General features: G+C 40.4%; 1 protein-coding gene across 1 annotated transcript in view; it reads right to left on the reverse strand.

Moving 5' to 3' along the window:
• LOC114428653 (disks large-associated protein 2-like) overlaps positions 1-23,155 on the reverse strand; it is a 74,217-nt gene extending 51,062 nt beyond the window's left edge. Inside the window, exon 1 of the mRNA XM_028397253.1 lies at positions 23,038-23,155. Within this exon, the coding sequence (XP_028253054.1) occupies positions 23,038-23,155 (118 nt within the window). The remainder of the gene's footprint in view (positions 1-23,037) is intronic.
• Between the last annotated feature and the right edge of the window lie 1,189 nt (positions 23,156-24,344).

Consider the following 24,344-nt stretch of genomic DNA (forward strand, 5'->3'; position numbering starts at 1 on the left):
AGTTCCAGAGTCTTATTAATTTGTTCTTGTTTGGCTGTCTCACAGTTAGTACACTATGGGGACAGTCTGCTAATGAAAGTAAAAGCAGGATGTGGAGATAATTACAGTTACAGGCAGATCAGCTGCTGTTCTGAATCTATTACCATGTCATTTGGTGGTGATGGTGAATTCTTGCATATTTCCCACATGACAAATAATGAATTTATCAATATTGCAGCCACATGTTATGCACAGTAAGAATAAGTGTTCTTATATAGGTGTTACATTGGTTAAAACAATTACTTGTATTGAGTTATGTTTAGGTAGGGTGTGTGTCATAGTAAAAGCCACAATGCTGGGACCCAAGTCTTTGCAACAGAAAACTGCCCAGAGCATAACACTGCTTCCCGCAGCTTTCTTTCTTCCTGTAGTCCATCTCTTCTCCAGCTAAATGGCAGAAACACATCTTGCTGTCCACAAAAAACCTGATTTCAACCAGGCCACTTTCTTCTCTTGCTCTATATTCACCAGTTATTGAGCTCACATATCTATTTCAGTCATTTTGGTAGAGAATACATCAGCATAAACACTCTCTGGCCTGCAGCCACACTTGCCCTTACACAGACACTGTTAATTGTCGGGCCACAATGAAATCTTAGATCCAAAAGGGACTGTTAACTTGTTGCCTAGGAGGGAACACCAAAGGACACTTAACAAAAAAAAGTTACACATCCAATGTGCAGAATTTATTTTGTAACAACTATAATGTCTTAAAGTAATAACTACATAAAGAGTGATGTTCCTTCTGCAATGTGCTTTCAAGCCACATCACACAAGACCTTGCAGTTATATCTATTTAATTCCATTCATGTATACAATCCATTCTCACTCTACCTTCAGGGCATTATGCTCTATTGATCTCTCACAAAAAGTCCTGTCACTGAGTGTAAACTCTTTGTGGACTTGTTTCTGTGGTCGCTGATTAAAAAGTTTTACGTAGAATAGCTGAGGCAGAGACGTTGGCTTAAGAATAGGACTGTGATAATCTGTGTTGTGTGTGGTAAGAAGCATAATGTATTCAATATTCAAACACCCACACCAGGAGTTCAAGGAATGTAGCCTTCACTGTGTTTTTATGATACAGGTATAAGGGTATCCTTGACAAAAATGCTGAGTGGTTGCCAAGCAACACCAGATGTCAGTGGGAGAGGGTTTGCAAGGTAGGACTCACTAACAACTAGAGGAAAACGAATCAGTCATAAATTAACTAAAAAGGATCATGAGATAAATTAAGAATACAGCATGTGAGAGGAATACTGTAAAAATTTACAGCTCACAAATACTACATGTATCCAGCAAGAGGAGCACATGTCCATATCAGTCATCTTGACAGATTATCCTGGTCTTCCTAATAATTAAACCACATGCTGTTGCGATGTTCACTGAGCTGTCTGGCACATTAATGAGCCATAACAACATGCTAAATGTGCCATAAAGGGTGATCAAACACACCTCACTGTACATCATATCCTCATTTATTCTTTCAACTCTCTGAAACTTTGGTCACCTATATTTCAAGCATGATATTAGGATTTGTCAGAAAAAATAAGCGTTACATCATTTTCCTCAACATCAAACAGCGTCTTCTTAGGATTAAAAGTCTAGGATTTAATTGTCTGTACCTCAAAGGGCAAAGCAGTAGAGTCTGTGCTCCACAGGGCTCGTCTTCAGGATTTTTGAAAGTGCAAGCCTGTCACAGCAGAAGCCTAGCTAAAAACAAGCGCAATGACCTCGGCTGTCAACTAAGAACTCTTCTCTCCCCTCCTGAGAGGGTAAAATAGACACTGCAGAAGCTTGGAGATGGCAATGATGGACACTGGGATTAGACACAGCACTATCACAACAGCACTGTTTTAAGGTGACACCTATTGTTTTTAAGGCGTTTCAGCTTTATTGGACAGCACAGTGACAGGAGCAAAAGGGTGAGGAGAAGTGGAAAGGAATAACGCAGTTTGTGTGGGCTTGTAGTATCAATACAACCTATGTGTATGACTGCCAAAAAGAAATGTCTGCAGTAAAAAAATGTGCCTCCAGGCACTGAGTAGTATGATACCTTTACCCCAGGCAATAAATAAATCAAAACACACACACAACCACACACAATACAGACTGTGCCATAGGCTGGAATTGTGGTATAAATCTAAAGGTAGCACTCACACATGCCCATAAAAAGGTCTGATGAGAAGCATATGTCATCCTCAGATATGACATTCAGCGGTCTCAGGACAGCATTTCAGCTACTTGAGTAGAACTTAATTAAAGGCAAATAAAGTTTGCCTTTAATTATATTTTCTGTGTCCATACTGAATTTTAACTGCACATCATGTCTAAATGATCACTGATGGAACATACACAGACTAATAAAAGCACCTGTCACTATTTAGTGCAGTGATGAGATCACGAACAGATGGCCGGACATTATCCATTAGGATGTTTTGGTAGACAGCAGCATACATGGTTCCATTTACCACAGCAAGTCTTTCAGTCATGGTCCTTTTCAGAGGTGGTTTAGATAATCTGTATTTATCTTTCTTACTCACCTCAAGTTTGCAGTTTTGACTTTATTGTTTGAGACAGTACAGCCAAAAGGAATGCAGCAGGAGGTAGTTATTTTTCTGAGACTAGTCTAGGAGGAGTAATGTTCTGCTAATGCTGTCGCAATTCCCACTGGTCTAAAAGGGGCTGTTAGATTAGTTCATCTCCCTCTAAACTGCCTGTTTTGAGAAAAAAAAAACATTCTTAATCTTAAAGACTTAAGATACCTTAAAATACCTTCAATGCAACAACACAGAATGAGATCTCTTGTGTGACCAACCAGCCAAACCTGCGTAATCATAATGTGATCTGAAACAGTCAGGGTGGTGTTTTAGGAGCCATACTGGCAGTAGGAGGGTAGCCTCATGATTTAAAAATGTATCTATGAGACATGGAGCCCCTCACACTATCCATCTGCTCTGTATATCTTGTTTAACTTGGTGGCAGTTTGCACAGAAATTTTTTTTTGGTGTGTGAGGAAACTGAAAAGCTGAAGCGTGACAGGTTCTACTTTTAGTTAGAAGAAAACCAGCACAGTCCTTCCCCATACAACAGTGTCGAATATGTCAGACTTTACCGCTGTCATATTTGAAATCGCTACCTTTTAAATGTCGTATTCTATACTCAGAGGACTGAGCCATCAACTGTGCCTTTTCAGCATTACAGCTTATCGTCTCCCTCTGCTGTTCACCATGCTGCACACTGTCTAATGAGACAGAGACCACTTGAAATGGCTTTTTTTTAGCAACAAAAATGCATAGTGATGGCCAATCTAGCAGCCAGATCTACAGTAGATGCAGAATAGGTGAGGCATCACTGACTCATCACACAGTTTCTCCAGAGCAAATGGACAGCTGGCAGCAACAGTCCATGTCATGCAGACAGGCCCACGCAGCCCAGCCTTCCCCGCAAGGTCACAGCCAGTCTCTCGTAGAGCTCTGGCACCAGGGCAGCAGATGGTGGGGAAATGATGGGCCATCGTTACTCATCCAGCAGAGAAGATGGGTGTCCTTAGATGAAAAAGGCTTGTGGGGGTTCAACTATTAGCTGGTACAGGTTTTTGTATCAAAATGTTGTCTGTTGCCAAACAGTGTTTGTGCTGCAATCCAAGTTTGAATGAATGTGTCTAAAATATCCATTGCCATCTTTAAACTTGCCTTCTATTATTTATTTTTTTTGTCCTGAAGTCCATGGTGACATCTTCAAATGTGATATTTTGTCAAGCAGTAACATCTGCTGCAAAAAAAGACCTGGCTAAAATGTAAATCACTTCCCATAGACCTCCATATTTAAACCCAAACTAAATTACAGATTGGTACAAAAACAGTTTTGTGTGTGTAGATACTGTAATTTCCCCATTCATGACAAATTATTTTTATTTTTATAACTCATTGGTTTAAATTCTATTGTATTAGGCGGAACTAAACATATGCCTGCATAAGGAGCATCAGCTCGACTCACGCTGCCCTCTCTTGCTTATTCTGAATAGTGGGAAGGTGATGATGATGGCCATAGCCACCCCACACCGAACTCCTAATTCACTCTTCAGGAAACTCCTGGGTAACATCATGGAGGTTAGTGTTTACAGGACAGAGACGTACAACTATAATACCAGTGCTTCGTGATAAAAATGTAAACCTGTTCTCCTGCTAAGCCCCTTCCATGCAACCAATACCAGATTTAAACCTGTGATACCAGAATTCGCTACCTGCAAACTACTGTATCAAAAGGCTGACGCCTTTATTGGCAACTTAACACATAAATATCAGCAAATCTTCAAATATGCAACATATGAAATCAAGAAAACTGATATACAATAATGTATTGTGACGTTAATAAATCTGGGTGGTGTTATGTGCCAATTTAGGAGCCATACTGGCAGTAAGAGAGAAGCTTCATGATTGAAAAATGTACCAATGAGACATGGAGCCCCTCACACTATCCATCTGCTCTGTATATATTGGGTTTTTGTTTTTTTTTAGGTCTTTAGAGTGCGAGGAAAATGAAGTGTGACAGGTTCTACTTTTAGTTTGGAACCTAACAGTTGTAGAAAAAGTAAATTATAGCAGCTAGGTGAAGACAATTGCAAGCTAGGATACCCCAAGTCCATACAAGCCAGCACTCTTGTTATCATATCTTGTTTCTCACTTTTTACAATAAGAATGTTGAGTGACAAAAAAGCCCTCAGAATACTCTTTTGTTATAAGTTTCAAAATTTGAGACTCCATTTCCCTGCTCACTTACAGAACAAGACTTTATTGCTATAGCAACCATTGGATTGAATTTAGCTTTGCAAATCTAAAAACAGAATGGCACTTAATGCAACACTGTTACAGAGGCAATGGCTTAGTCACCACCTCCCTCCCTCTCAGTGAACACACACACAAACAGTTATACACTCACATACTACACAAACAATGAGACAAACATACTGACCTGCATCTCAGCAGGCTATTGGAGTTCCCTCTAGCTTCAGGCCACTGTGTGAGTAAAGGGCAAAACGAGAGAAATAACGCGAGCGGGGGGGGTCTTCAAGTATGTTTTGTGCAATTATAAGCAACATGTTACTACATATTGGATGTAATGTGTTTGTAGCAGATTCATATAATTGGAATTTGTCTGTTTTAACTGCAAAAGCTGCTACCACAAAACACTTTTGTTCTTATTGACGCAAGCAATCCTCTGGGTCTCAGTGACAGAGACAAGAAGACACATATAAGTGTGTTTTTTTTACTGTCTCTGTGTTTCTAAGCAACTGCAAACCACCTTATTACATCATCTGGCAAAGAGGTCTCCTATGTATTAATCTCGAAGCAACACTTAGCTGAGCTTATTTAGTGAACCAGAGCGAAGCATGTATCAGATGGAGAGAGGGAAGAGTGCAGAGCAGGGCAGAGGTTTGTGGTCTGAGTAGAGGAGTGTGTGTGTGTGGTTGGTGCCATCTATATCTCACATTTCACACAATATCTGAACTATTTTGTGGTGTTTTGCAGAGAATTTGTGGGAGCAGTGTGAGAGTAGTTAGTGACCTCTATGTAAGAGCTGCAGAAACAGCAGCCAGGGTTAGTTGTTGTTCCAAAACGCTAACCGAACATCAGTGTTTTTCTCACTTCAGTATCATCCTGCCTTTTGTATTTAAACTGTGAACAATTCCTTTTTTTAATCTGGTTCTGTTCATTCACAAATTTAACTCTGTGATGGACAGGGATGACTTAAATATTCTAAATATAAATCTGCTTAATATAAATGTAAAAAAAACTAATATGTTCCAAATATACATAAAATAAACTCTTCAAGAAAAAGCTTAGATAAAGCTCCCAGGTGACTGGTTCTGTAGCCAGTTTGTGTGTGAACAAATCAGGATGCTGTGCTCTCGCTCTCTCTTCCTACTTGCTTGCACCAGGCAAGCACATTGTATGAATAATAAATTTAATGCATGAAACAGGCTAATAACAAATAAGATTAGTCATGGCAAGAAATGGCTACTAGCTGTTCTTACTCATTACTTAATCAGGATCTAAAAACAAGACTGAATGCACATGTCTTCTTTAGCCACATTTGGGTTGTTGTCTATCACTTTCTGCCTTTATATAGCTGTTGTCTTAAGGCTACAGCTCTGGCTGCACAGTTTTATTTATGTTTACTGAGACTAATTGTACAGATAATCATTAGGTCAAACAATGTGTTTCTGATTCACTGTGGGTCAGTAATCTAGCATGAGAGGTTATTCTGCGCAAAATGACCTTAACTTATCTGCAACATGCTGGTAGGATTATTGATACATTACATAAATTACATGTGGCCAACTACATAAATTTGTAATATTCAGAAACTTTTCCAACTTATGTTCATATTAATTTCATTTTCAATTCATTTTCCAATAACAATTCTTGTTTCCTGAACTTTATAATGACAAAAAACTCCTCAAGGCTAAAGTTTGCACATTAGTGTTAATCTACTTTTGAGGGATTTGTGAAAATCACTCAGTTGATGTCGTAGACACCCTCGCATGCTGTCCTCCAACAAGGCAACAGCAGGTTTCTATGGAAAGTGATGTTGTGTTTAGAATGTTAAGTAGTTTTAAAAGGTTAATGTGAAATGGAATGATCACAGCAAAGTTCATCAGAAAGAAGCCCAAAGAAACATGGACCCTGAAGCCTCGACATGAGCCACATGTTATGACTCTGATAATACTTCATTCCACTACACATAACTTTTTTGTCCTGTTCTGCAAGAGGACCAACAATAGCACAAATGTCAGCAAAAATAATCTACATTTTCAGTTGTTCAACAAACCCTGCCCTGTCACTTGGTGCCAGTATAGACACTGCCACCATGTGACAGGGCAGGCTTACAACAAGACTTTCAACTCTGCCAGGCACTATTATAATAGTTATTACATGATGAGGTATTTTCAGATTGGTGGGTCCTCCCGGCTACATGTCAGTGTATTTATAAATTTAGAGGATCATTCAGATTCCCCCATTGTAGACCTCTAACTGGTAAATATCATGCAAAACCTGCAAATTCTTTACAGTTGATCTGCTGACTTGCTGACTTATGTGTTAAGTCAAGCCATTGTGCCCTTTCTATCAATGTTAAACCACATCCAAACACTTTCAGGCATATTTTTTTCAAACATTTGTTCAACTTTGATCTAAAGTTTTGAATGCTGTTACGTCTTTTATTTTCTTTCCCTTTGTTCTTTGAATTTGTCCATTTTGAGTTGTGTTGCTGCACACAAGCAATGCAATTCTCTTTGTTAAGTATGATTTGTCAAAGCAGTCTGACACTGAGCAGAAGCGGTCTTGTTTCAAGACACCAAGAGCAGACTGCAGTGACAGAATATTTTAATAAAGATGCTGCTGTGGGAGATTACACAAGCACAACTGGGTATTTCATACTGCAATTTTTCTTATTCTGCCCATCTTCAGACACAATAGCAAGCTTTTGTCCTGGTTTCAGAGTGCTGGTGGTAGTTCTGCTGCTGAGAGGGGTTTAATAGATAACGGGTCCACAGGCAAATATGATAAAACTAAAATCAAATCAGAAACCTTAAGGCTATCAAGACATTCATCCAATTGATTATTTTGCAAGTGCAAGATGCAAACTAATTGGTAATGTGATTTACAGTGAATGCATGCCGTGTAATTCCACAAGGCCACCAGCGGCTCGTATAACAGATCCTGATTTTATTACAATAACCTGCCCATGTATTTTATTTCTCCTTTATAAATAAATACTACTGCTGAAACCGAGCAGGGAGTGGGCAACAGTGGGCAGAAGCAATATTAGACTCAATATGCAGCTCACACTCTGGATCAAAAGAAATAATTAGAAGAGAGTAACAATCTCCACTGTGTCACTCTGATTGGCTGATGATGTCCTATCCTGTGACATCTGGATGTAAAAGAATTATTAAAGTGCCTACCTCAGTTTAGCCTCTTTTGCTCTGAATGATCTACGTATACCTCCTTTAAATATGTTTAATGTACTAAAAGGGAAAAATAAGGTAGTAATGGCTATGCCTAAAAATGTTATGTTGTTTGGATTTAATGCAGGTAATGATCTGGCACACAGTGTGTGTTGGTACTCTATTCGTCCATGGCCTATTTTCAGCACAGGTGGATGGGGTGGGTTTACTCCACATGAAAAACAGTGGGCTTGTGCCTTTGGGAGATCATATGTTGGCTCTTTTTTCCTACTGTGCTCTGAAAATCAACCCTGCCGACTTTCCAAAAGGCATGGCCAGTATCCAGGTGACTATCAGATATGAATAGCAACTCTTCAGTCCAAATCTGTGAGTAAGTGCAGGGGTGTTTGTGCTCTTTTAGTAGTCACATAGTCATATCATCATGTCATCATGGCAGGTAAGGAGCCAAATCACACTCCATCGACACTACAAATTTAGTATCTCAATTTTGCCATCTCATATCTTTATTCCAGTGTAGGAGAGACTTGACTTTGTCTGCAGTTTACTGAGGAAAATATCACCCTATTTAAACAGCAAGAAAGATGGATCATTCATTCATTCAGCTTACAGCTGGCCTGCCTGCACTTGCCGCTTGAATCTGGTTGTAGACTGACAGGTTTCAGAGACTGACAGCTTAAAAACACATTTTGTGTGTAGATAGACCTGACCTGGACTTTAACGTCAGACTAATATGCAAAACATATGAATCCAAGCATGGTTATTATTTATGGCCGAACAAAGGCAGAGACAACAGAAGTGCACCAGTCATGGCCTTAAAAAATAGACACCCTGGGAAAGGCATGTATGAATTAATATGAGTATGAGTATGAGTTTTTGTTGCCAACAGCCAACATTTGGTGGAGGTAAAAATCTGGATGCACTGGATGAGTATTCTGCACCAAAACATCTAAAACATGTTGATGTATAACAGCAGTCAGGTTTGATTTTCGGTTTTAATGGGCTGACAGAATAATGGTGTGGAAAAGACGTGTGTGCTTTTACTATCTTTAGCCTCTTCACAGCTCACAGCATGTTGCACAGCACATATATGCCTGTTCTGTGAAATGGTCTAAAAGCTTGTGAGACAGACAAACACTCTCCATGACTAAATTTATACTCTTTCTTTAGTACAATGAATAATTATAATAAACGAGTTTACAAGGAAAATGGTGGTGTTGCCCTCTAAAGAAAGCCGTCTAGTCTTTTAGACCAGCTGACACTTTTTTATACCCTTGTGTGTTCTGATCCAAACCCTTGAAAGGCCTTCATCAACACTTATACTCCCTCTGTGGGCTGATGTGAGGAAACCAAGACAAGCTCCAGAAGTTTCCATAATTAGTTTTGAATTGAACTGTCATCAGCAGCGGGGTGCCAGACTTTGTTGACAGTGCCATGACACATCAGAGCACAGGCCGCGATCTTTAAGCCTCTTGTGTTTCTGTGGTGGAAAACACAGCTATCTAATCCTACGCAATTAAAATGGTTAGTGAATCCTGTGGCTGCTAAGAAGGCTTCAGATGCCACCACTTGATGTTAAACACTAAAATGTTATTTTACCAAAACTATATAGAGCAGCAATAAAACCAATTCAAGTGTGAGTAATGGATCCTTATTAAGTGGAATATCCGACTTTTTACATTTCACTTCCAAGCCCAAGATGAGTTGATGAGCCAAGGGCTTGCTGTGCTGTGTGCCAGCAGCCTGCAAGAAGCAACTGAAAACCTCTTACATGGTTGGTTTCCAAGTGGGCAGAGCCTGCTGATTAGATGCCGGTTAGGGATTTGCCAAAGTGATTTAAAAGTTGAAAGAATGGTTTTTGTTTGAAATCAATTTAAAGAAAATAGGCTGAAAACAACTTGTGTGTAGGGCAAGAACAAACATAAAAGACAGCAACTTTGCTAGGAAAAAAGCTCTGCAGGTCTTTGAACAATAAAGGTGTGGCTGTTTTTTTCTGCATGGACACAAGCAGGTGTTAGGACCAAACACCTGCATAGAGTCTGTAGTAGCTGTGCCCACATGTTTATGTATGTGATGCAGAAACAGCATGACAGAGAGCCTGTGAGCTTCCAGCTGAGTAAATCAGTTAAGCGTTGCACCCTGCCATACCCAGTTGGTGTTCTGTCCTGTGCCTGGTTCTTGGGCCTCCCCCTTTGCCTGGTTAGACACTGGTTTAGCACATTAGTATTAGCACTCTGTAGTTTTAGCACTCTGAACTCCCTGTGTGGACAAGTACCACCTGGCAGGCACTGCTGCCCTGTGTGAGTCAGAACACTTTGGCCATTAACGCATGGCAGGTACCAGTTCACACTGGCAAAAAAAAAAAAAAAATCAAGCCTGTATAGTAATGTTAACCTTAGTGTCCACACACTCTCTCACACACACACACACACACAGCTTCTCTCTTACCCTAACTGATCCTATAAGCACTCCCTGGAGTGCGATAGACTGAGATGACTGCAACCGCCCAGCCTCTCTGCAGGCTACCCCTGCACACAGCATATCCTATTATCAGCTATGCATGAAGATGTTCACCATATACTGCCAAGGAGAACTCACACACACAAACAAAAATCAATTTCACGCCTGACGGTATACCGATTAAAACAACATGGGTCGATCAAAAGGATTTTGATTAATTTTTTGTATCAGGAAAAAAACAAGTTAGGACATATTTGCTTCATGTATCTGTTGCAGCTTTCATCCAGTGTGTGTGTGTGTTTCATGTGTTTGTGGTATTGGAGAAAAGGACAGTCAAGATTTTAGAAATATACGCATCCAAATTTATTCACCCTGTGAGCATTTACATAACTTTAAATGTATTTACCTTAAGTACTATAACAATATGGTATCAAATATATATAATTGGTGATTTTGTTGGCTTTACAGGAATTTTTACAGAGTAGTTTTGTGCAAGGAGGATCTGGTATCCTAGTCTAGTCTGGAGCCAGTTCACGCAGTACAAACCCTATCATACCATTGTAACTGTTCATGTGATTCATTCTTTGTATACCAGAAAAGCAAAAGAATTAGGCTCATTGGCCAGGCTAGGTATTCTTGTCCCAAAGTTGTCCAAAAAGCAGTCGATTGAGATTTAAAATCAGTGTGAAACAGCACCTAGCTTAATTATGCTTCTGACAACACCGGGTAGCAACATCCAAAAAACTTCCACGTACGATCAATGAATCAAAGAGCGGATGTACCCCTCAAAGACATAGAGGCTGCATATTGACAGGGCTAAGCTTCTGGATTAGAAATCTTGTTGCTACAGGGATTGCCTTGGCCTCCATGCAGCAGGGACTCTCTGTTCAGGTCTGCACTGCATCATTCTGCCAAGACAGAAAGAACCTTTTCGCAGCTATTTTCAACACACTCGTGTGGCAGCCTTTTTGTCTGGCCAGGAGTCACTTGTCACCCTGTAAGCACAAAATACAGGTGTCTTTTTCTGGCTTTGCAGCCTTATATGGATACATATAGCCATTTTAAAGCTGCACACATGTAGCAGCAGGATGCATTTTTCATTGAGATTTGACTGCCCACTGTTTCCACTTAACCATTATTTTCTGCTTTCATTAGATCATCATATATTTTTACCTTCTGTTTCTGTCTCTCTCTTCTCTTCTCTCACTCGCCCTCTCAAACTATCTGTCACTCTGACTCACTACAGTATCTCATGAACGCACTCACACACTACAGTAGATTTCATATTGCGCACACAAGCCTTATAATTCACGCACGCTGACATACACACTTGCACATTTGCTACAGCAGCTTCAAGATTAGCAGCTACTACTAGCACGAAACACCAGGAGAGAGAGAGAGTAACACACACACATACACACAGAATTAATACTACCACAATAGCATAAGCATATCCGTCAGTGGCACCTTACGCGTCTGTGTGCCTGTTAACACACCATTAAATCCGACACACACACACACACACACACGCTCTGGCCCAGATCCCTCTTCTTACGAAGCAGCACTGTTTGGAGGAATGTACAGCAGAAGGGGGAAAAATGCTACAGCTCCTGAGTATCTCCATGGAAACAGGCTGGAGAGCAGTATATCCCACTCGGTGTACTGTCAGAGACTAAGGATGAATCGAGTCCTCATTAGGGAAGTCAATCCACACCACACACCAGGCAGCTGATTCAATTAGAAATTGCAACAGCTTTTCAGGACCACCACACAAAAACAACACACACACACACACACACACACACACGTCTGGATGAGGGGTTTCCTCATGTTCAGAGTAGAACACACTCCATCAGAATTCCTTTTCACCTAAGGATGATACCGGTATGTTACATGCTCTTCAACATTGTGATTTATTGATCAATAATTTATGTGCAAGAGTGTATGTGTGTTTCCACGTGTTCACTATACAAAACAAATAATTGTATCAATTTTTCTCTTTACTGCCAATAACAAGCTCACTCCTCTGAATGCTCTCTTCACTCTTCCACTCACTCATACGCCTACTCAGCTTCATTCGCTACCTAACATGGTATTGTACCAAGCACCACTTGGAGGGATTAAAAACTGGGAACTAGGATTCTGGTTATTTCCATCCAGCTTCTCCTTGTTTAGCCACAGGACTGAACCTCAGGTGCCCAAGAACCATTACGATAAAAGAGCTGTGATTAAAGTTTAATGATCTGTGTGTGTGGGGGGCTTTGCATTAGTCCACCAACAAAAGAATACAATGGACTGAAATTGCATAGATAAACCATATTGGCAATTAAAAGAACGATAACTGAGTAACTCAGATTAAAAAAAAAAAAAAACTAAAAAGGAAGCAACCTCAGGCAGGATGAAATTATACATGTTTATTTGTGTCAATGAAGACACAACTGTAAATGAAATTTACAGTTGTGTAGTCCTCCTCCAGCAGGGGGGTGAGGCCAGCTACAGCTTGACATGGGATGAAATCACAGAATAAAAAAAAAAACAAAAAACATCAAATTAGGAAGGAAACTAAAATCATAAAAAACATAAAATTAATGAGAACAATTAAATGAGAAGAGTGCAGTTAGAGAGTTAAGAGAAGTTAAGAATGCTGCAGTAGACAGTAGTGTTTTCAGGCCTGACTTAAATAAAGTGACTGTTTGAACAGACCTCAGGTGTTCAGGAAGGTTGTTCCACAGGTGAGGGACAGAATAACTGAATCCTGCTTCACTTTGTGTGGTCCTGACCCTGGGTACACACAGTAGGCCTACAGGATGTATTTTGGTCCAAGACCATTCAGTGCTTTGTAAACCAAGAGGAAAGTTTTGAAATATATCCTTTGACTCACAGGAAGCCAGTGCAGTGATTTGAGGACTGGTGTCATGTGGTCCATTTTCCTGGTACTATTCTCAGAAAATACTCAGAAAGCTATAGACACTGATCCAAAACCAGCAATGTATACAGTGTAGAATAAACAATAAGTGTATTTATATAAATAATTCATATAAAAGGAATAGAAAACCCTTTAATTTTGCTTAAGTTTAACTGATGTACTATATCAGATGCTAATGCAGTTTCATTATCTGCAGTCATTTGATTACAATAGTCTTCAGTGTTGGCTCTGAGGGTCAATAACTCATGAATAACAATGTTCATCATATTTTTTTCTTTGTATCCTAGACACTGATGCGATGTGGAAAACTCGATGGTAACAAGACAGGAAGGATGTGAAATTGTAACAGTCTGAGATCTAAATAGGTAAGCTGCTAAAAGAAGCGTGATCATAAAGAGGTAAGTTAATTGTGAGATTTCAGTGAAGTGTCATCACCTGAGGGGGTTGTTATTAACACTCTCACTTCTTACTGCTACACACAGAAAGCTGAAAATGTTTCTATTGTTGAAATCAAGAAGAAGTCTTTGTGTAGGACTTAGTACTGTAAAGCTCTAAGGACAATCCAAACTAAGCTTTCAGTATTGTATGCTCTCAGTTTGGAGTTATTTGTGTTACCCTACACAGTTAATAAAAAAAAGAAACTCTGCCACCAGCAGAACAGAACACAGCTTTGTTAGATAATTGAAAGAAGAAGCTCTCTCAGCTGTCACAGACTGACGTTGATATTACATCTTGATCATGCAGTACAGCAATTATTGCACGGATGTCACTTGAAATTTAACTGGTATTTGCTGTTATTCTTGTTGTTCTGCTTTGTACTTGATAATGAATAAGCTTGCCAGGTAATCTTTTCTTTTCTGACCTCCAAACATACACAACTGAACAGAGAGAAAAGATCCCAGCCAAGGCATCAACAGCCAGATGTGCTGGAGCTTAATCCAAAAACAAAACATCCACTGGGGGTCCAACAAAGCAGATAAACCAATCAGCAGAGTTAGCCACTCAGACGTATGCAGCAGTGTGTGCATTTTTTTAGAAACAAAACACTGAACATATTTTAAAGACTCTGTAATTGTGGTGTGTGTGCACATATTCAGTAATTCAGCTATTCAGTAATTATTAGCTACTGACATTCCAGAGCTAAGCAAATTCTGTGACTCTACAAACTTTGCAGCAACACTCAACAACTGTATGCTCCTCTGAAAAACTGATACATAGGTAAAGGCAGGCAAAGGTGCCAATTTCAACTGTTCAGAATATCATCATCAAGAAATGACAGCAAGGGAGAATTTTAATGTTTAAGAAATGATTTGAAACAGTGTTCCAATAATGTGCAAAAGACATATAGGATTAGATAGCTAATGTGCACCATCCACTGTGCAGACATGGTAGATTTATCAGAACAAAATACATTGATATGTCCTTCTGGAGCGATAAAGGTGAGCTCTGTGGCCATCTCCAGTATTTGTGGAGAAAAAAAGAGCAGCTTCCCCAGATTTCATGGGAAAGAATGCCTTGCTGACATAGGTGTGGACATATTCATGAAACATTACTTGTATTCTAGTCAATATTAGTATAAGTATTACTAGCATATTATAGACGCAAATGTCATCCAGTGAGTCAACAACATAAAACTGGAACGAGCAGCACCTCAAAATCCAGTGTGAACTACCTTATGAGAAGCAAGTTAAAGCCTTTGGAACGGCTCTCACAGTCCCCTGACCTGAACATCAGTGAAAATGTGTGGGTAAAACTGGCTGTGCCTGCAAGACAGCCCAAAATATCTCTGAACTGAAAGTGATCTGCAGAGTGGATGAGTCAAGACCTAACCGGCTGCAAAAAAGGATGTGCAAATAATAACCTACAGCATGTGGAGGATATTTCTCTTCTCTGAATCTAAACCACAGTTACAGGCCAGATGATTAGGTCACATGTTGGTTGTTTTATCAGTTTCCATTATCCACCTACTTGTTCCAGAGCTCCACAATCACTATTGCCAAATTTAGCATGGATATTCAAGGGGGTCTCAATGATCATCATTGGTTAAATTGAACACTTGTCTAATATTTTCCAAATTTTACATGTGACTGTGTGTTATCTGGCTTCATTATCTTTTAAATTTTATTTATTGTCATTTGTTAACAGAGGAGCTGGTTTGACTGCTTGACCTGTCTTGCTCATCAAATGCAAACACAATTTAGGTGACGACGCTCATGCTTTTAAAAAGATAACCTTATGTTCTTACCAGTAGTTTGAATCTGAAATATGAAGCTATAGCAAGAAGACAGTTTGGTTAATGTATGGAAATAAGGAACCTTTAGCCTGGCTATGTCCAAAAGGTAAGAGTCCGCCTACCAGCCCCTCTTTAGCTCATTGAAGCGCTAACCTAATAATTGGCTGTTTTTTTTTCTTGGCTGGGACCAGTTGCCAGGCAACCAGAAGTTACTGGTCCAGGCCCATAAATAGTCCAGCTCATAGCCCCGTACAAAATGGCATATAGTGTTTTAAACACTTTGGTTTGAGTCTATATCAGTAAGTTCTGTCCAACACCTTCATATTCTCATGTGCAATACACACTCTAGCATCCAGGGGCTGCTGTCTTGCCTTCCTATTCTGGCTAAATGAAGCATTTCAGGATACCAGTGTATCTGCTGGTGAATCAAAGAAAAGAGAAAAAAACTGCTGGGGAGCTGAGGCGCTGCTCCACTGAGATCCTCCTCTGCATCTTAATACCACGCATGACAAACGACACGTCAGCCAGACACCTTGGTACACAGGAGAGGAGCCTTATTCAGTCTACACATCTGTCTGAGTGTCTACCTGTATGTGTATATATAGGTAAAAGGTGTTAGCTCTGTGTGCACAGTGTAGGGAGTGGGAGCTTGCTGCAAGGACAAATGCAGTCTGTAGTTTGTAAATGTGTGTGACTGCATATGTCAATACATAGGATGAATGCTGCCAATGATATCTCTCAGTATCTCTGTTGCATATCACAGTACAGTCACACATAAACTTGGCGTGAATGAGTCAATGTGCAAATATTTTTGGCCAAACAAGTTTATGTTTTTTTAATGTTCTCAAAGGTTTCAACACACACACACCCAGATGAGTCCTGTAGCCCTGTCAGGTAGCAGAATGCAGGATTTGGTTATCGCTGCAGCACCAGCTTGTCTCCTTTTCCTACTATGACATGACGAGGATGATGATGTCTGTGTGTGGAAGGTCAGGAGCCCTCGTTAGGTCACTTACAGGTTCAGGCTTAATAGTGCCAGATCCACAATGTGATTGAGAGATTGAAGGATTTACAAGAAGGATTGCACCTTTCAGCTGTTGGCCAGCAGGTTTCCCAAATCACAGAGTGATGGAGTAAGTTCTTGCGAAGCCCCCCTCCAGTCCTCCATCCACCGTCACCACAATCCCTTTCTGTTATCCTAATTCCCTCTTTCTTTCCTCTTTTCATCTTGTATTCCCTCTCTCTTTACCAAAGAAGACACAAGAAGATGTTTTTTTCTCTCTCTATCTCTCTCTACGGTCAAAGTGAATCCTTAAAAATGATTACATAATGATCGGCTATTGGTACCATTGAAGAAGACAGTCAGTCATTCTGAAGCCACATATTCACTCGACGTTTAAGGCATTAGGAAGATTAATGAAAAGCTGTTTGGCCACCCTGTCAAAATGAAAATCCCCTTGTTGCCCATCGAGAAGCCTGGTTGAGGAGCAATCCCTCCCACCCTGTTGGATTCTGACACACACATGCACACACACACACACACGGACACCTGCACAGATTGCTGTGATTACCGGGTTGAAGAAGTGGTTTTCCTATAAACCTAGAGAATAATGTTTCTGTCTTTGATAGCTTCTTTCACATTTTTTTTCCATCGTGAGGAATACTAATTCACTGTTTCAACTTCCTATCTACCTGTTAAATTCATACACATGCACACACATGCAGGGTTGTATCAGCTCCACAGAAAATGTCTTGCAAATAGCACAAAAAAGACTAGAAACATTTTTCTGAGTCTGAGTCCTACCTTGCAGCGATTCTATGTTCCGGAGACATTGGAGCACATATGCGGCGCGGCTTCACACGATGGAAGGGAAGCGGCGGACAGTCATGCAGAGGTGTGTCACATCTGAGAGCAGAGGGGGAAAGCAGGGCTTCTCCTCTGTTTTTCTGTTCCTTTCTTGTTATTTTTTTTCAAAGCCCACAGAGGAATGGAGCACTGACATAGGAGGAAGAAGAGGAGGAGGAGGAGGAGGAAGAGGAGATGAAGGTGGTGGTTGTGGAGGTGGAAAAGGAAAAGGAGGAAGAGGAGGAGAGGGAAGGCTGAGGAGGGAGCAGTCTGCCGGGCTGGGCTGCTGTGGATCACCTGGAGCAGTGTTGGGCTCCGCATTTACTCCTCCACTGCAGCAGTGCGAGGCAGCGGCGCGAGCTGCATGTTGCTCCCACAGATCACCACAAAACAAGGACACGGAGTCTCCATCTGCTGGATTCAGGATTCTGCAGCTCTCCACGCGCTCCTATCCCCATCAGCATGCACACTCATGCTGTCCCTCTTTCCCTCTGGGTTTCTATCTGCATTTCTCTGTTTTTATGCCTGTGGCTCCCTCTCCCTCTGAAGCAGGGAGATTTTATAATGAGTCACAAACGTGTTGCCATGATATTAGGCTCTCAGTTTTCCTGCTTTGGTGCATGTGGTCATACAGCTGGTGCTCTTGGTAATAAAATGCCAAGCTCAATAAAGCCTCAGCCAACCTCACACTCTCCCAGCGATGACATCACTCCTCTGTCCAAAAAGGAGGGAGCAGTTTCCTGGTCTTTTCAGGACCCTGGGTACGTCACAGAGATCAGACACTTCTCCTATGCATGTGCAGGTGTTTAAATGGCATACAGTCCAGAGAAACAATTATATAACAATGAACAAGATGTACAGCAAAGAGTAGCAATAAGAAAATTATGACACAGGACTTGCACACATTTCCCGTCTTCCAAGAGCCTGAGCCCACAGCTCATCCAAACTTGAACTGCACGCTCCAACAACCAGCAGAGCGTTTATCTCCCAAGTTCAACCGCCCTCACATTCTCCTCACGTTCTCCCACCTTCACCAGCCTCTTCTCTGTCTTACAGCACAGCACAGCACAGCAGAGATTCAAAAGGTTGAGAGACAATCTGAGAGCAGAATAAATACAGATCGTCAACAGCTCTTATCGATTTTAGGGCCATATGCAAAACGTATTGGTATTTTTTAGAGCAGAGGTGCTACCCAGGAGAAATATGCTTGATGAAAATGGCATGGAAGCTGAAGCAGACAGAAAAGAAGGGCACACAAAGGCAAGGTGAGCACACAAAGACTTAAGTGCCTGGATTCCCCATACTATTGTGTACATGTGTAGACTGACAGCAAATCAAAGTGGACTACAGGGAAGCCTAACAGGATTCCATGTGAGAAATATAATGATACAGAGGATTAAAAGTGCCCTGAGCTATAGACAGGTAAAAAACCCCAAAAATCTGCACGACAAATCAAACTTGCTAAATGCAGTTAAAATGCTGATTGCGACATCATTGTGAGTTGATAAATGCTTTGATTACAGCTTTAATCTAAAAGGGGGACATGTACATAGCACTCATCCCAGGAGTTATTTCACAGCATTTGAGCAGCTATTCTATAAAATAATAATGACAACTGACATAATGCCTTCAAAAGAGCCCTTTATGAAACCCTTTGATTTAATTGAGGACATTTTAACCACAAACACAGTGCAGTCTTTATGTAATTCTTTTGCATTTAGTTCTGACTTACTTGACTTGACTTAATTTACTCTCTCACTGCAGCGCAAACAGAAGCAGAAAAGCAATCAACAACAGAGCAAATACATTCATTTTCCAAGGCAGTACAGCACACTGCCTGTGCTGAAAATGGCCAGTTTTTGAAATCCACCAGCCGGTTCTGTATGTCACAGCAGCCACTGGGAATGTTGTCAAAGTAAACAGTCCCACCTAGTGGTGGTGCAGCTACAAACCCCAAAAATAAAAGAGACATTTGAGATGCTCAGCATGCTGGCTCTCTAACTAAAAGTCATAAACAGCATGGCTGCTCCTGATACTTTATATTCCTTAAAACGATCCGCTCCACCGTCATTAACATTCTGCCTCAACCTTGACAAAATGATGACTAAGCTATGATCAAGAGCAAGTTCTGTGGGTGGCTGATAAAGAAAAAAAATCCTCTAACAATTCTTTACGTTATGCACATCAAACAGGCAAAGATGTTCCTCTTATCTACTCTCCCTTCATCACCAGCCTTTGTGCTGACAAAGCCTGTAAAATCACAGTAGAACCCAACACGTGATTAACTCCCAGATAATCTCAGATGTGTGGTTGGACTGAAACTCCACCATCAGCTTATTTGTAATGTAAAAAAGGACATTTTCAGAATATGATTAACACATGCGTGTATCATTTTTCGAGCCTGCAAAAGCTGTCAAACCTGACCTCCTGTTTTTTTGTTCCTCTGAAGTTTTAGAATTTAAAACAATACCACAAGCTAACAGCTGATGTTAGGATAAGGATAAAATGTATAGACAAGCAGAGCAAATAATGAGAATGAAGACTAACTGTAACCTAAACCTCCACATGTCTTGTCATGAGTTATTATAAATAAATCATTATAAATGTTTCCATTGTGTTGTTTTAGAATTTGTCAGCTCATGGAAAATCCTTAAAATGTTTATGACTCATCCTGCACGGGGAGGCCGGGAGGGGTATGTTCTAAATATTCACTTTCTTTTAGCAGCCTCCTCAAAGCTCCATTTTGAAAAGAAATATACATAAACAAATTACACTCCAGCCTTAAAGCATGTAACCTATGTCTGGGGTTTTGTCTTTAGGAATGGAACACAAATCACTTATTTCAGGTATCATCTTTGTTTTTATACATTCTTTTGGGATCCTTCTCAGCAAAAAGAACAATCATGATGAACAAGAAACAACCTGACAGTGACTTAAGGACAGTTTTTACTTCAAGATGGCACTAGCAGCAGTACTCCATTTATACCTTGTTGTATTATTCCGATTGTTACTCAGCCCTCTTCTGCAGTGAATTTTTTAGAACCTAGGCTTTACTTTTTATGTATTTCAGAGTAAATCTTGAGCTATCAGCCAACTCTGTAAGATTTTATTTCTGCTGGTTTGCTATTCCTTAGTAGACTTTTATCACCAGTCATCAATCACACTCATGTATGGGAATATAAGGGTCTAAGTTATCCTTTGATCTGTTTTGTTTCTCTGTCTGTCATGTAGATAAGTCATATTTTGATGGAAAAAAATAAATACAATTTTCACCGTGGTCGTTGGCTTTAAAAGAGTCATGGCAGTTGAGGTTTGTGCTGATGTGAGCAAGCATTTGATCATCCAAAATGTCCAAAAACAAAAAAAAATGCCAAGATAAGAGGCAGGGGACCCCTGCAGTGCTTTTTCCTCCGATGGTTCTCTGTTCACTGACCTCTGCCATGAGAAGGAGTTGTGCAGAGTTTAACTAATTAACAACTTTCTTCTTTTTGCTCTGCAAATTCGCTCCACACGTCAAAACACCTCCCCTTACACTATGTGAGTGCTGTTCTCGGTATACAGTTGGTATACAGTTGAAAGTAGCACATGTAACATAAACCTGCACACAGAGAGCGAAGCAGCAATTAGTCCTTGTCACTGTAATGGGCTGGGCAAACAGCTGAACATATTTAAGAGCTTTAGATTGCACTGTGGTTTAATGCTGCATGCATGAATTTTTTTATAATAAAGGAGGAAATGACTGCAGGTAATGTGACAGATGTTGCTGTCACATTACCCACAGAGATACATCACCCAAATCTGCAGCTTTTATGAGATTGTTTTAGACGGTAATTAAAGCAGCTAGTGTTTATGTTACTACCGCCCCTCTGCAGTCATGTGAAAAAAGTGCATGTAAATCTTTAAGTCAGGTTGGGACCATTTTAACCAGGAAAGTGGTGCTGAAAGCTTGTTTTATAGGGAAGATATTTACTTGACAACATGTTTTAAGATTGTAAGATGATCTGCTTTTTAGCCGAACTGCATCTGAGAAAGTTGGACATGTAAACAAAGAATAGAAATACTGGTATCTTGGTGGAAGTAGGTTGCTACCACCAGGGCTGGTTTCATTTGCCAAGAGATACACTGATGTGGTAGCCAGGTGTTTCATAGACAGTCAGATCCATCATGAAACTGCGCTGCGGGTTCTCCTGAGTAACTGGGTCATGGCATCTAAATGGAATACACACAGCTCTTTGCTCATTCCAAAAGATTGGAGATTAGGTAGTAATTTCTTGGTCCTCTGAAGCGGTCTAGATTGATAAATAACACTCTATAATACTATTTTTCCTAGGAGTTGGTGGAGAACCAAACGCAAAAAGGAGTATATTTAGAATCTTGTCTCTCTACTGATTCATGAAAAACACAGTCATAGTGTCATGTTTATGAAGTGATAAAAATCAGATGTTTGAAGGTTGTTGCACTGCCACCAGGTGGTCAAAAGGTATAAAGGGATGTATGTTGAAGTTTAAAGTTAAGTGACTCTACTTTAGTAGCCAGTTTGTGTATTTCTAAGAGGCATATTTAGCAAATATTATTCTAATAGGAGTATAATTTTGAATTAATGGTTGACCAAGTTTTATTATGTGGTTCATTTCTTTATAAACCTTCACTCACAGTTTTCTCTGCCTTCTGCTGATAGACTCACTTTCATCTAAATGACCCGGCCCACACCAAGAATGTTTACATCACTGTTCATCTACATAGATAGTACCTCTATGTAGAATAACTGCATTTTTTGCCGTTTTATTTGATTGATTTGATCAGCCTAAGTGTATTACTGAGCAACCACTGCAGACATGGTGATGAGGCCGGTGAGGACAAGAACACAGAATCCTCCATCACGCCACTGTCATTCCATCAGATCACTGCTACTGTAAATACATTACACACCACGTGGCCTGAAGGACATGTCCTTGTTTAAACTGACTTCACCCATCCCACCGCTTACCTGAGTCCTTCTCAAAGAAAAGACAGCAGTGAGTCTGTAGTAGCCATGGTAACACCTGTGACAGATGGAGAAGATGGATGACAGATATAGTACAATACAGCTGAGTCACTCCACACACACACATTGGCTGAATGGAGGGGAGCAGCACAATGGGAACATGTGGGCATCCACAGACAGGAAAAACTTGCTAGGAAGAAGCTGTGGGTCCCCTCCATTCACAATGACTTCCACCTCCCACACCCCACCCTCCAAATCCATGTACACTAATTTTCACTACACCTCACCCACACACCGTCATGCGTCAGTAAATGCCACTGATTGATCGGTGCAGGGAACAAGAACAGGCTGACAAGTGAAAAATCATTCAGGGGGTGACTCATTGTCGCTCTGCACAACTTCTGTCAGTTTCTGAAATGTTCCGGCTGCGCGGCCAGGTGTGAGGCTGTACACTGGCTTTAGATGGCCAACATTCAGACCTCCATCACATCTCCTGCACCTGAGAGATGATGATCACTAACAACAATAACAGCCCGTGTTTATTCAGGCACAAACACGACACCGCCGCGTCTTCCTTCCTTACCTTTTTCAGCGCTGACATCTTCTTCCCCCTCACAAAAGGTCACTTCTTCTTCGATAGTAAACGGGAGATAAATAACTGAAAGGCGATCATGTCCCCTGGCATCCATGAAAATGTCCATGGCGCTGTTCGTTACAAACATCTGCAGCAGAGCGCTCGTACTTTCCCATGATGAAAGCGGCTTGTATGCGCTGTTTTGTCGACCGACGCAAGTCCTGATGCACCCGCACACTTCATTCTTTGGAGATGACTTATAATGCGCTGATGTTGTGGTCACTGGGCGCGCTGCTCCTTTTATGAAGGCAGCCTAGATCAGACGCCATTTTTACAAAGTCTGCACCTGATGTTTGTGTTGATCTAATGTCACAGAAATAACAGGCAAATAATAAACAAAAGTTAGAGTGATCATGCTTTTTTAAAAGACAGTTTTGTGTTAAAATGACGGGCGACTAATATTAATGTTAACACCCTCTTCACAATTTATTTAATTGTGCATATTATTTAATGATCAGAAGTTTGCAAAGAATGCTGTTTACAATGTGTACTGAAGAAACTACATAACTGGAAATGTGATCATTTTAATGCAACGGTACATTTAGATAAAATTAGTGTCATATACTTATATGTCATATATATTGAATTACTGAAGCAGCTCCTGCAAGGGGGGGGGCATATTTCTTAAATGACAACTAGAGCTGAACTCCTCACATTTAAGTCTGACTCTGTGTCATTTTGTTTGCCACTATCGGGGGAGTGTGATTGTTCAGTTTTTTTCATTAAGATAACTTCTGTAGAAGCAGAAGATAATGTTTATGGTAATACCAAGTGAGTGAGTGAGTGGGACGTATTAACTGCAGAGAGGTGACGAGGTCACTGAGAATCATGTGGGTGCAGAGCTTGTAACAGCTAGAAGCTGAAAACGACCTGAATATCCTGACCTCTGTTTACACTGCAGAGGCCAGAAATTCTATTGCTTTCACACATTTCAAATTAATGAAGTATTATGAAACAGTGAATAAAAGTTTGGGATTTCCTCAGTGGAATAATTTTGAATAATAAGTTTGTGCAAGTTTAGGAAGGATGTCAGACCAAAAGAATCTGGGTAAAGATCAGAGACAGTGGAGCTTTAAGCCTAAAACACTTACAGGATGTTTTCTTTTCATGATGCTCATATCGCAAAAAATGACTTCTTGAAGATCTATAGAAACATTAAAACTTGTGCAGCTGTTCACTGGGTCATCTCACCAACTATTCTGCATAACGTTTGACCAATAATGAGGAAGGATCATATGGATTACCTGTATAATCTT

This window comes from Parambassis ranga, chromosome 24, assembly GCF_900634625.1.
Source record: "Parambassis ranga chromosome 24, fParRan2.1, whole genome shotgun sequence".
NCBI classification, from domain to species: Eukaryota; Metazoa; Chordata; class Actinopteri; family Ambassidae; genus Parambassis; species Parambassis ranga.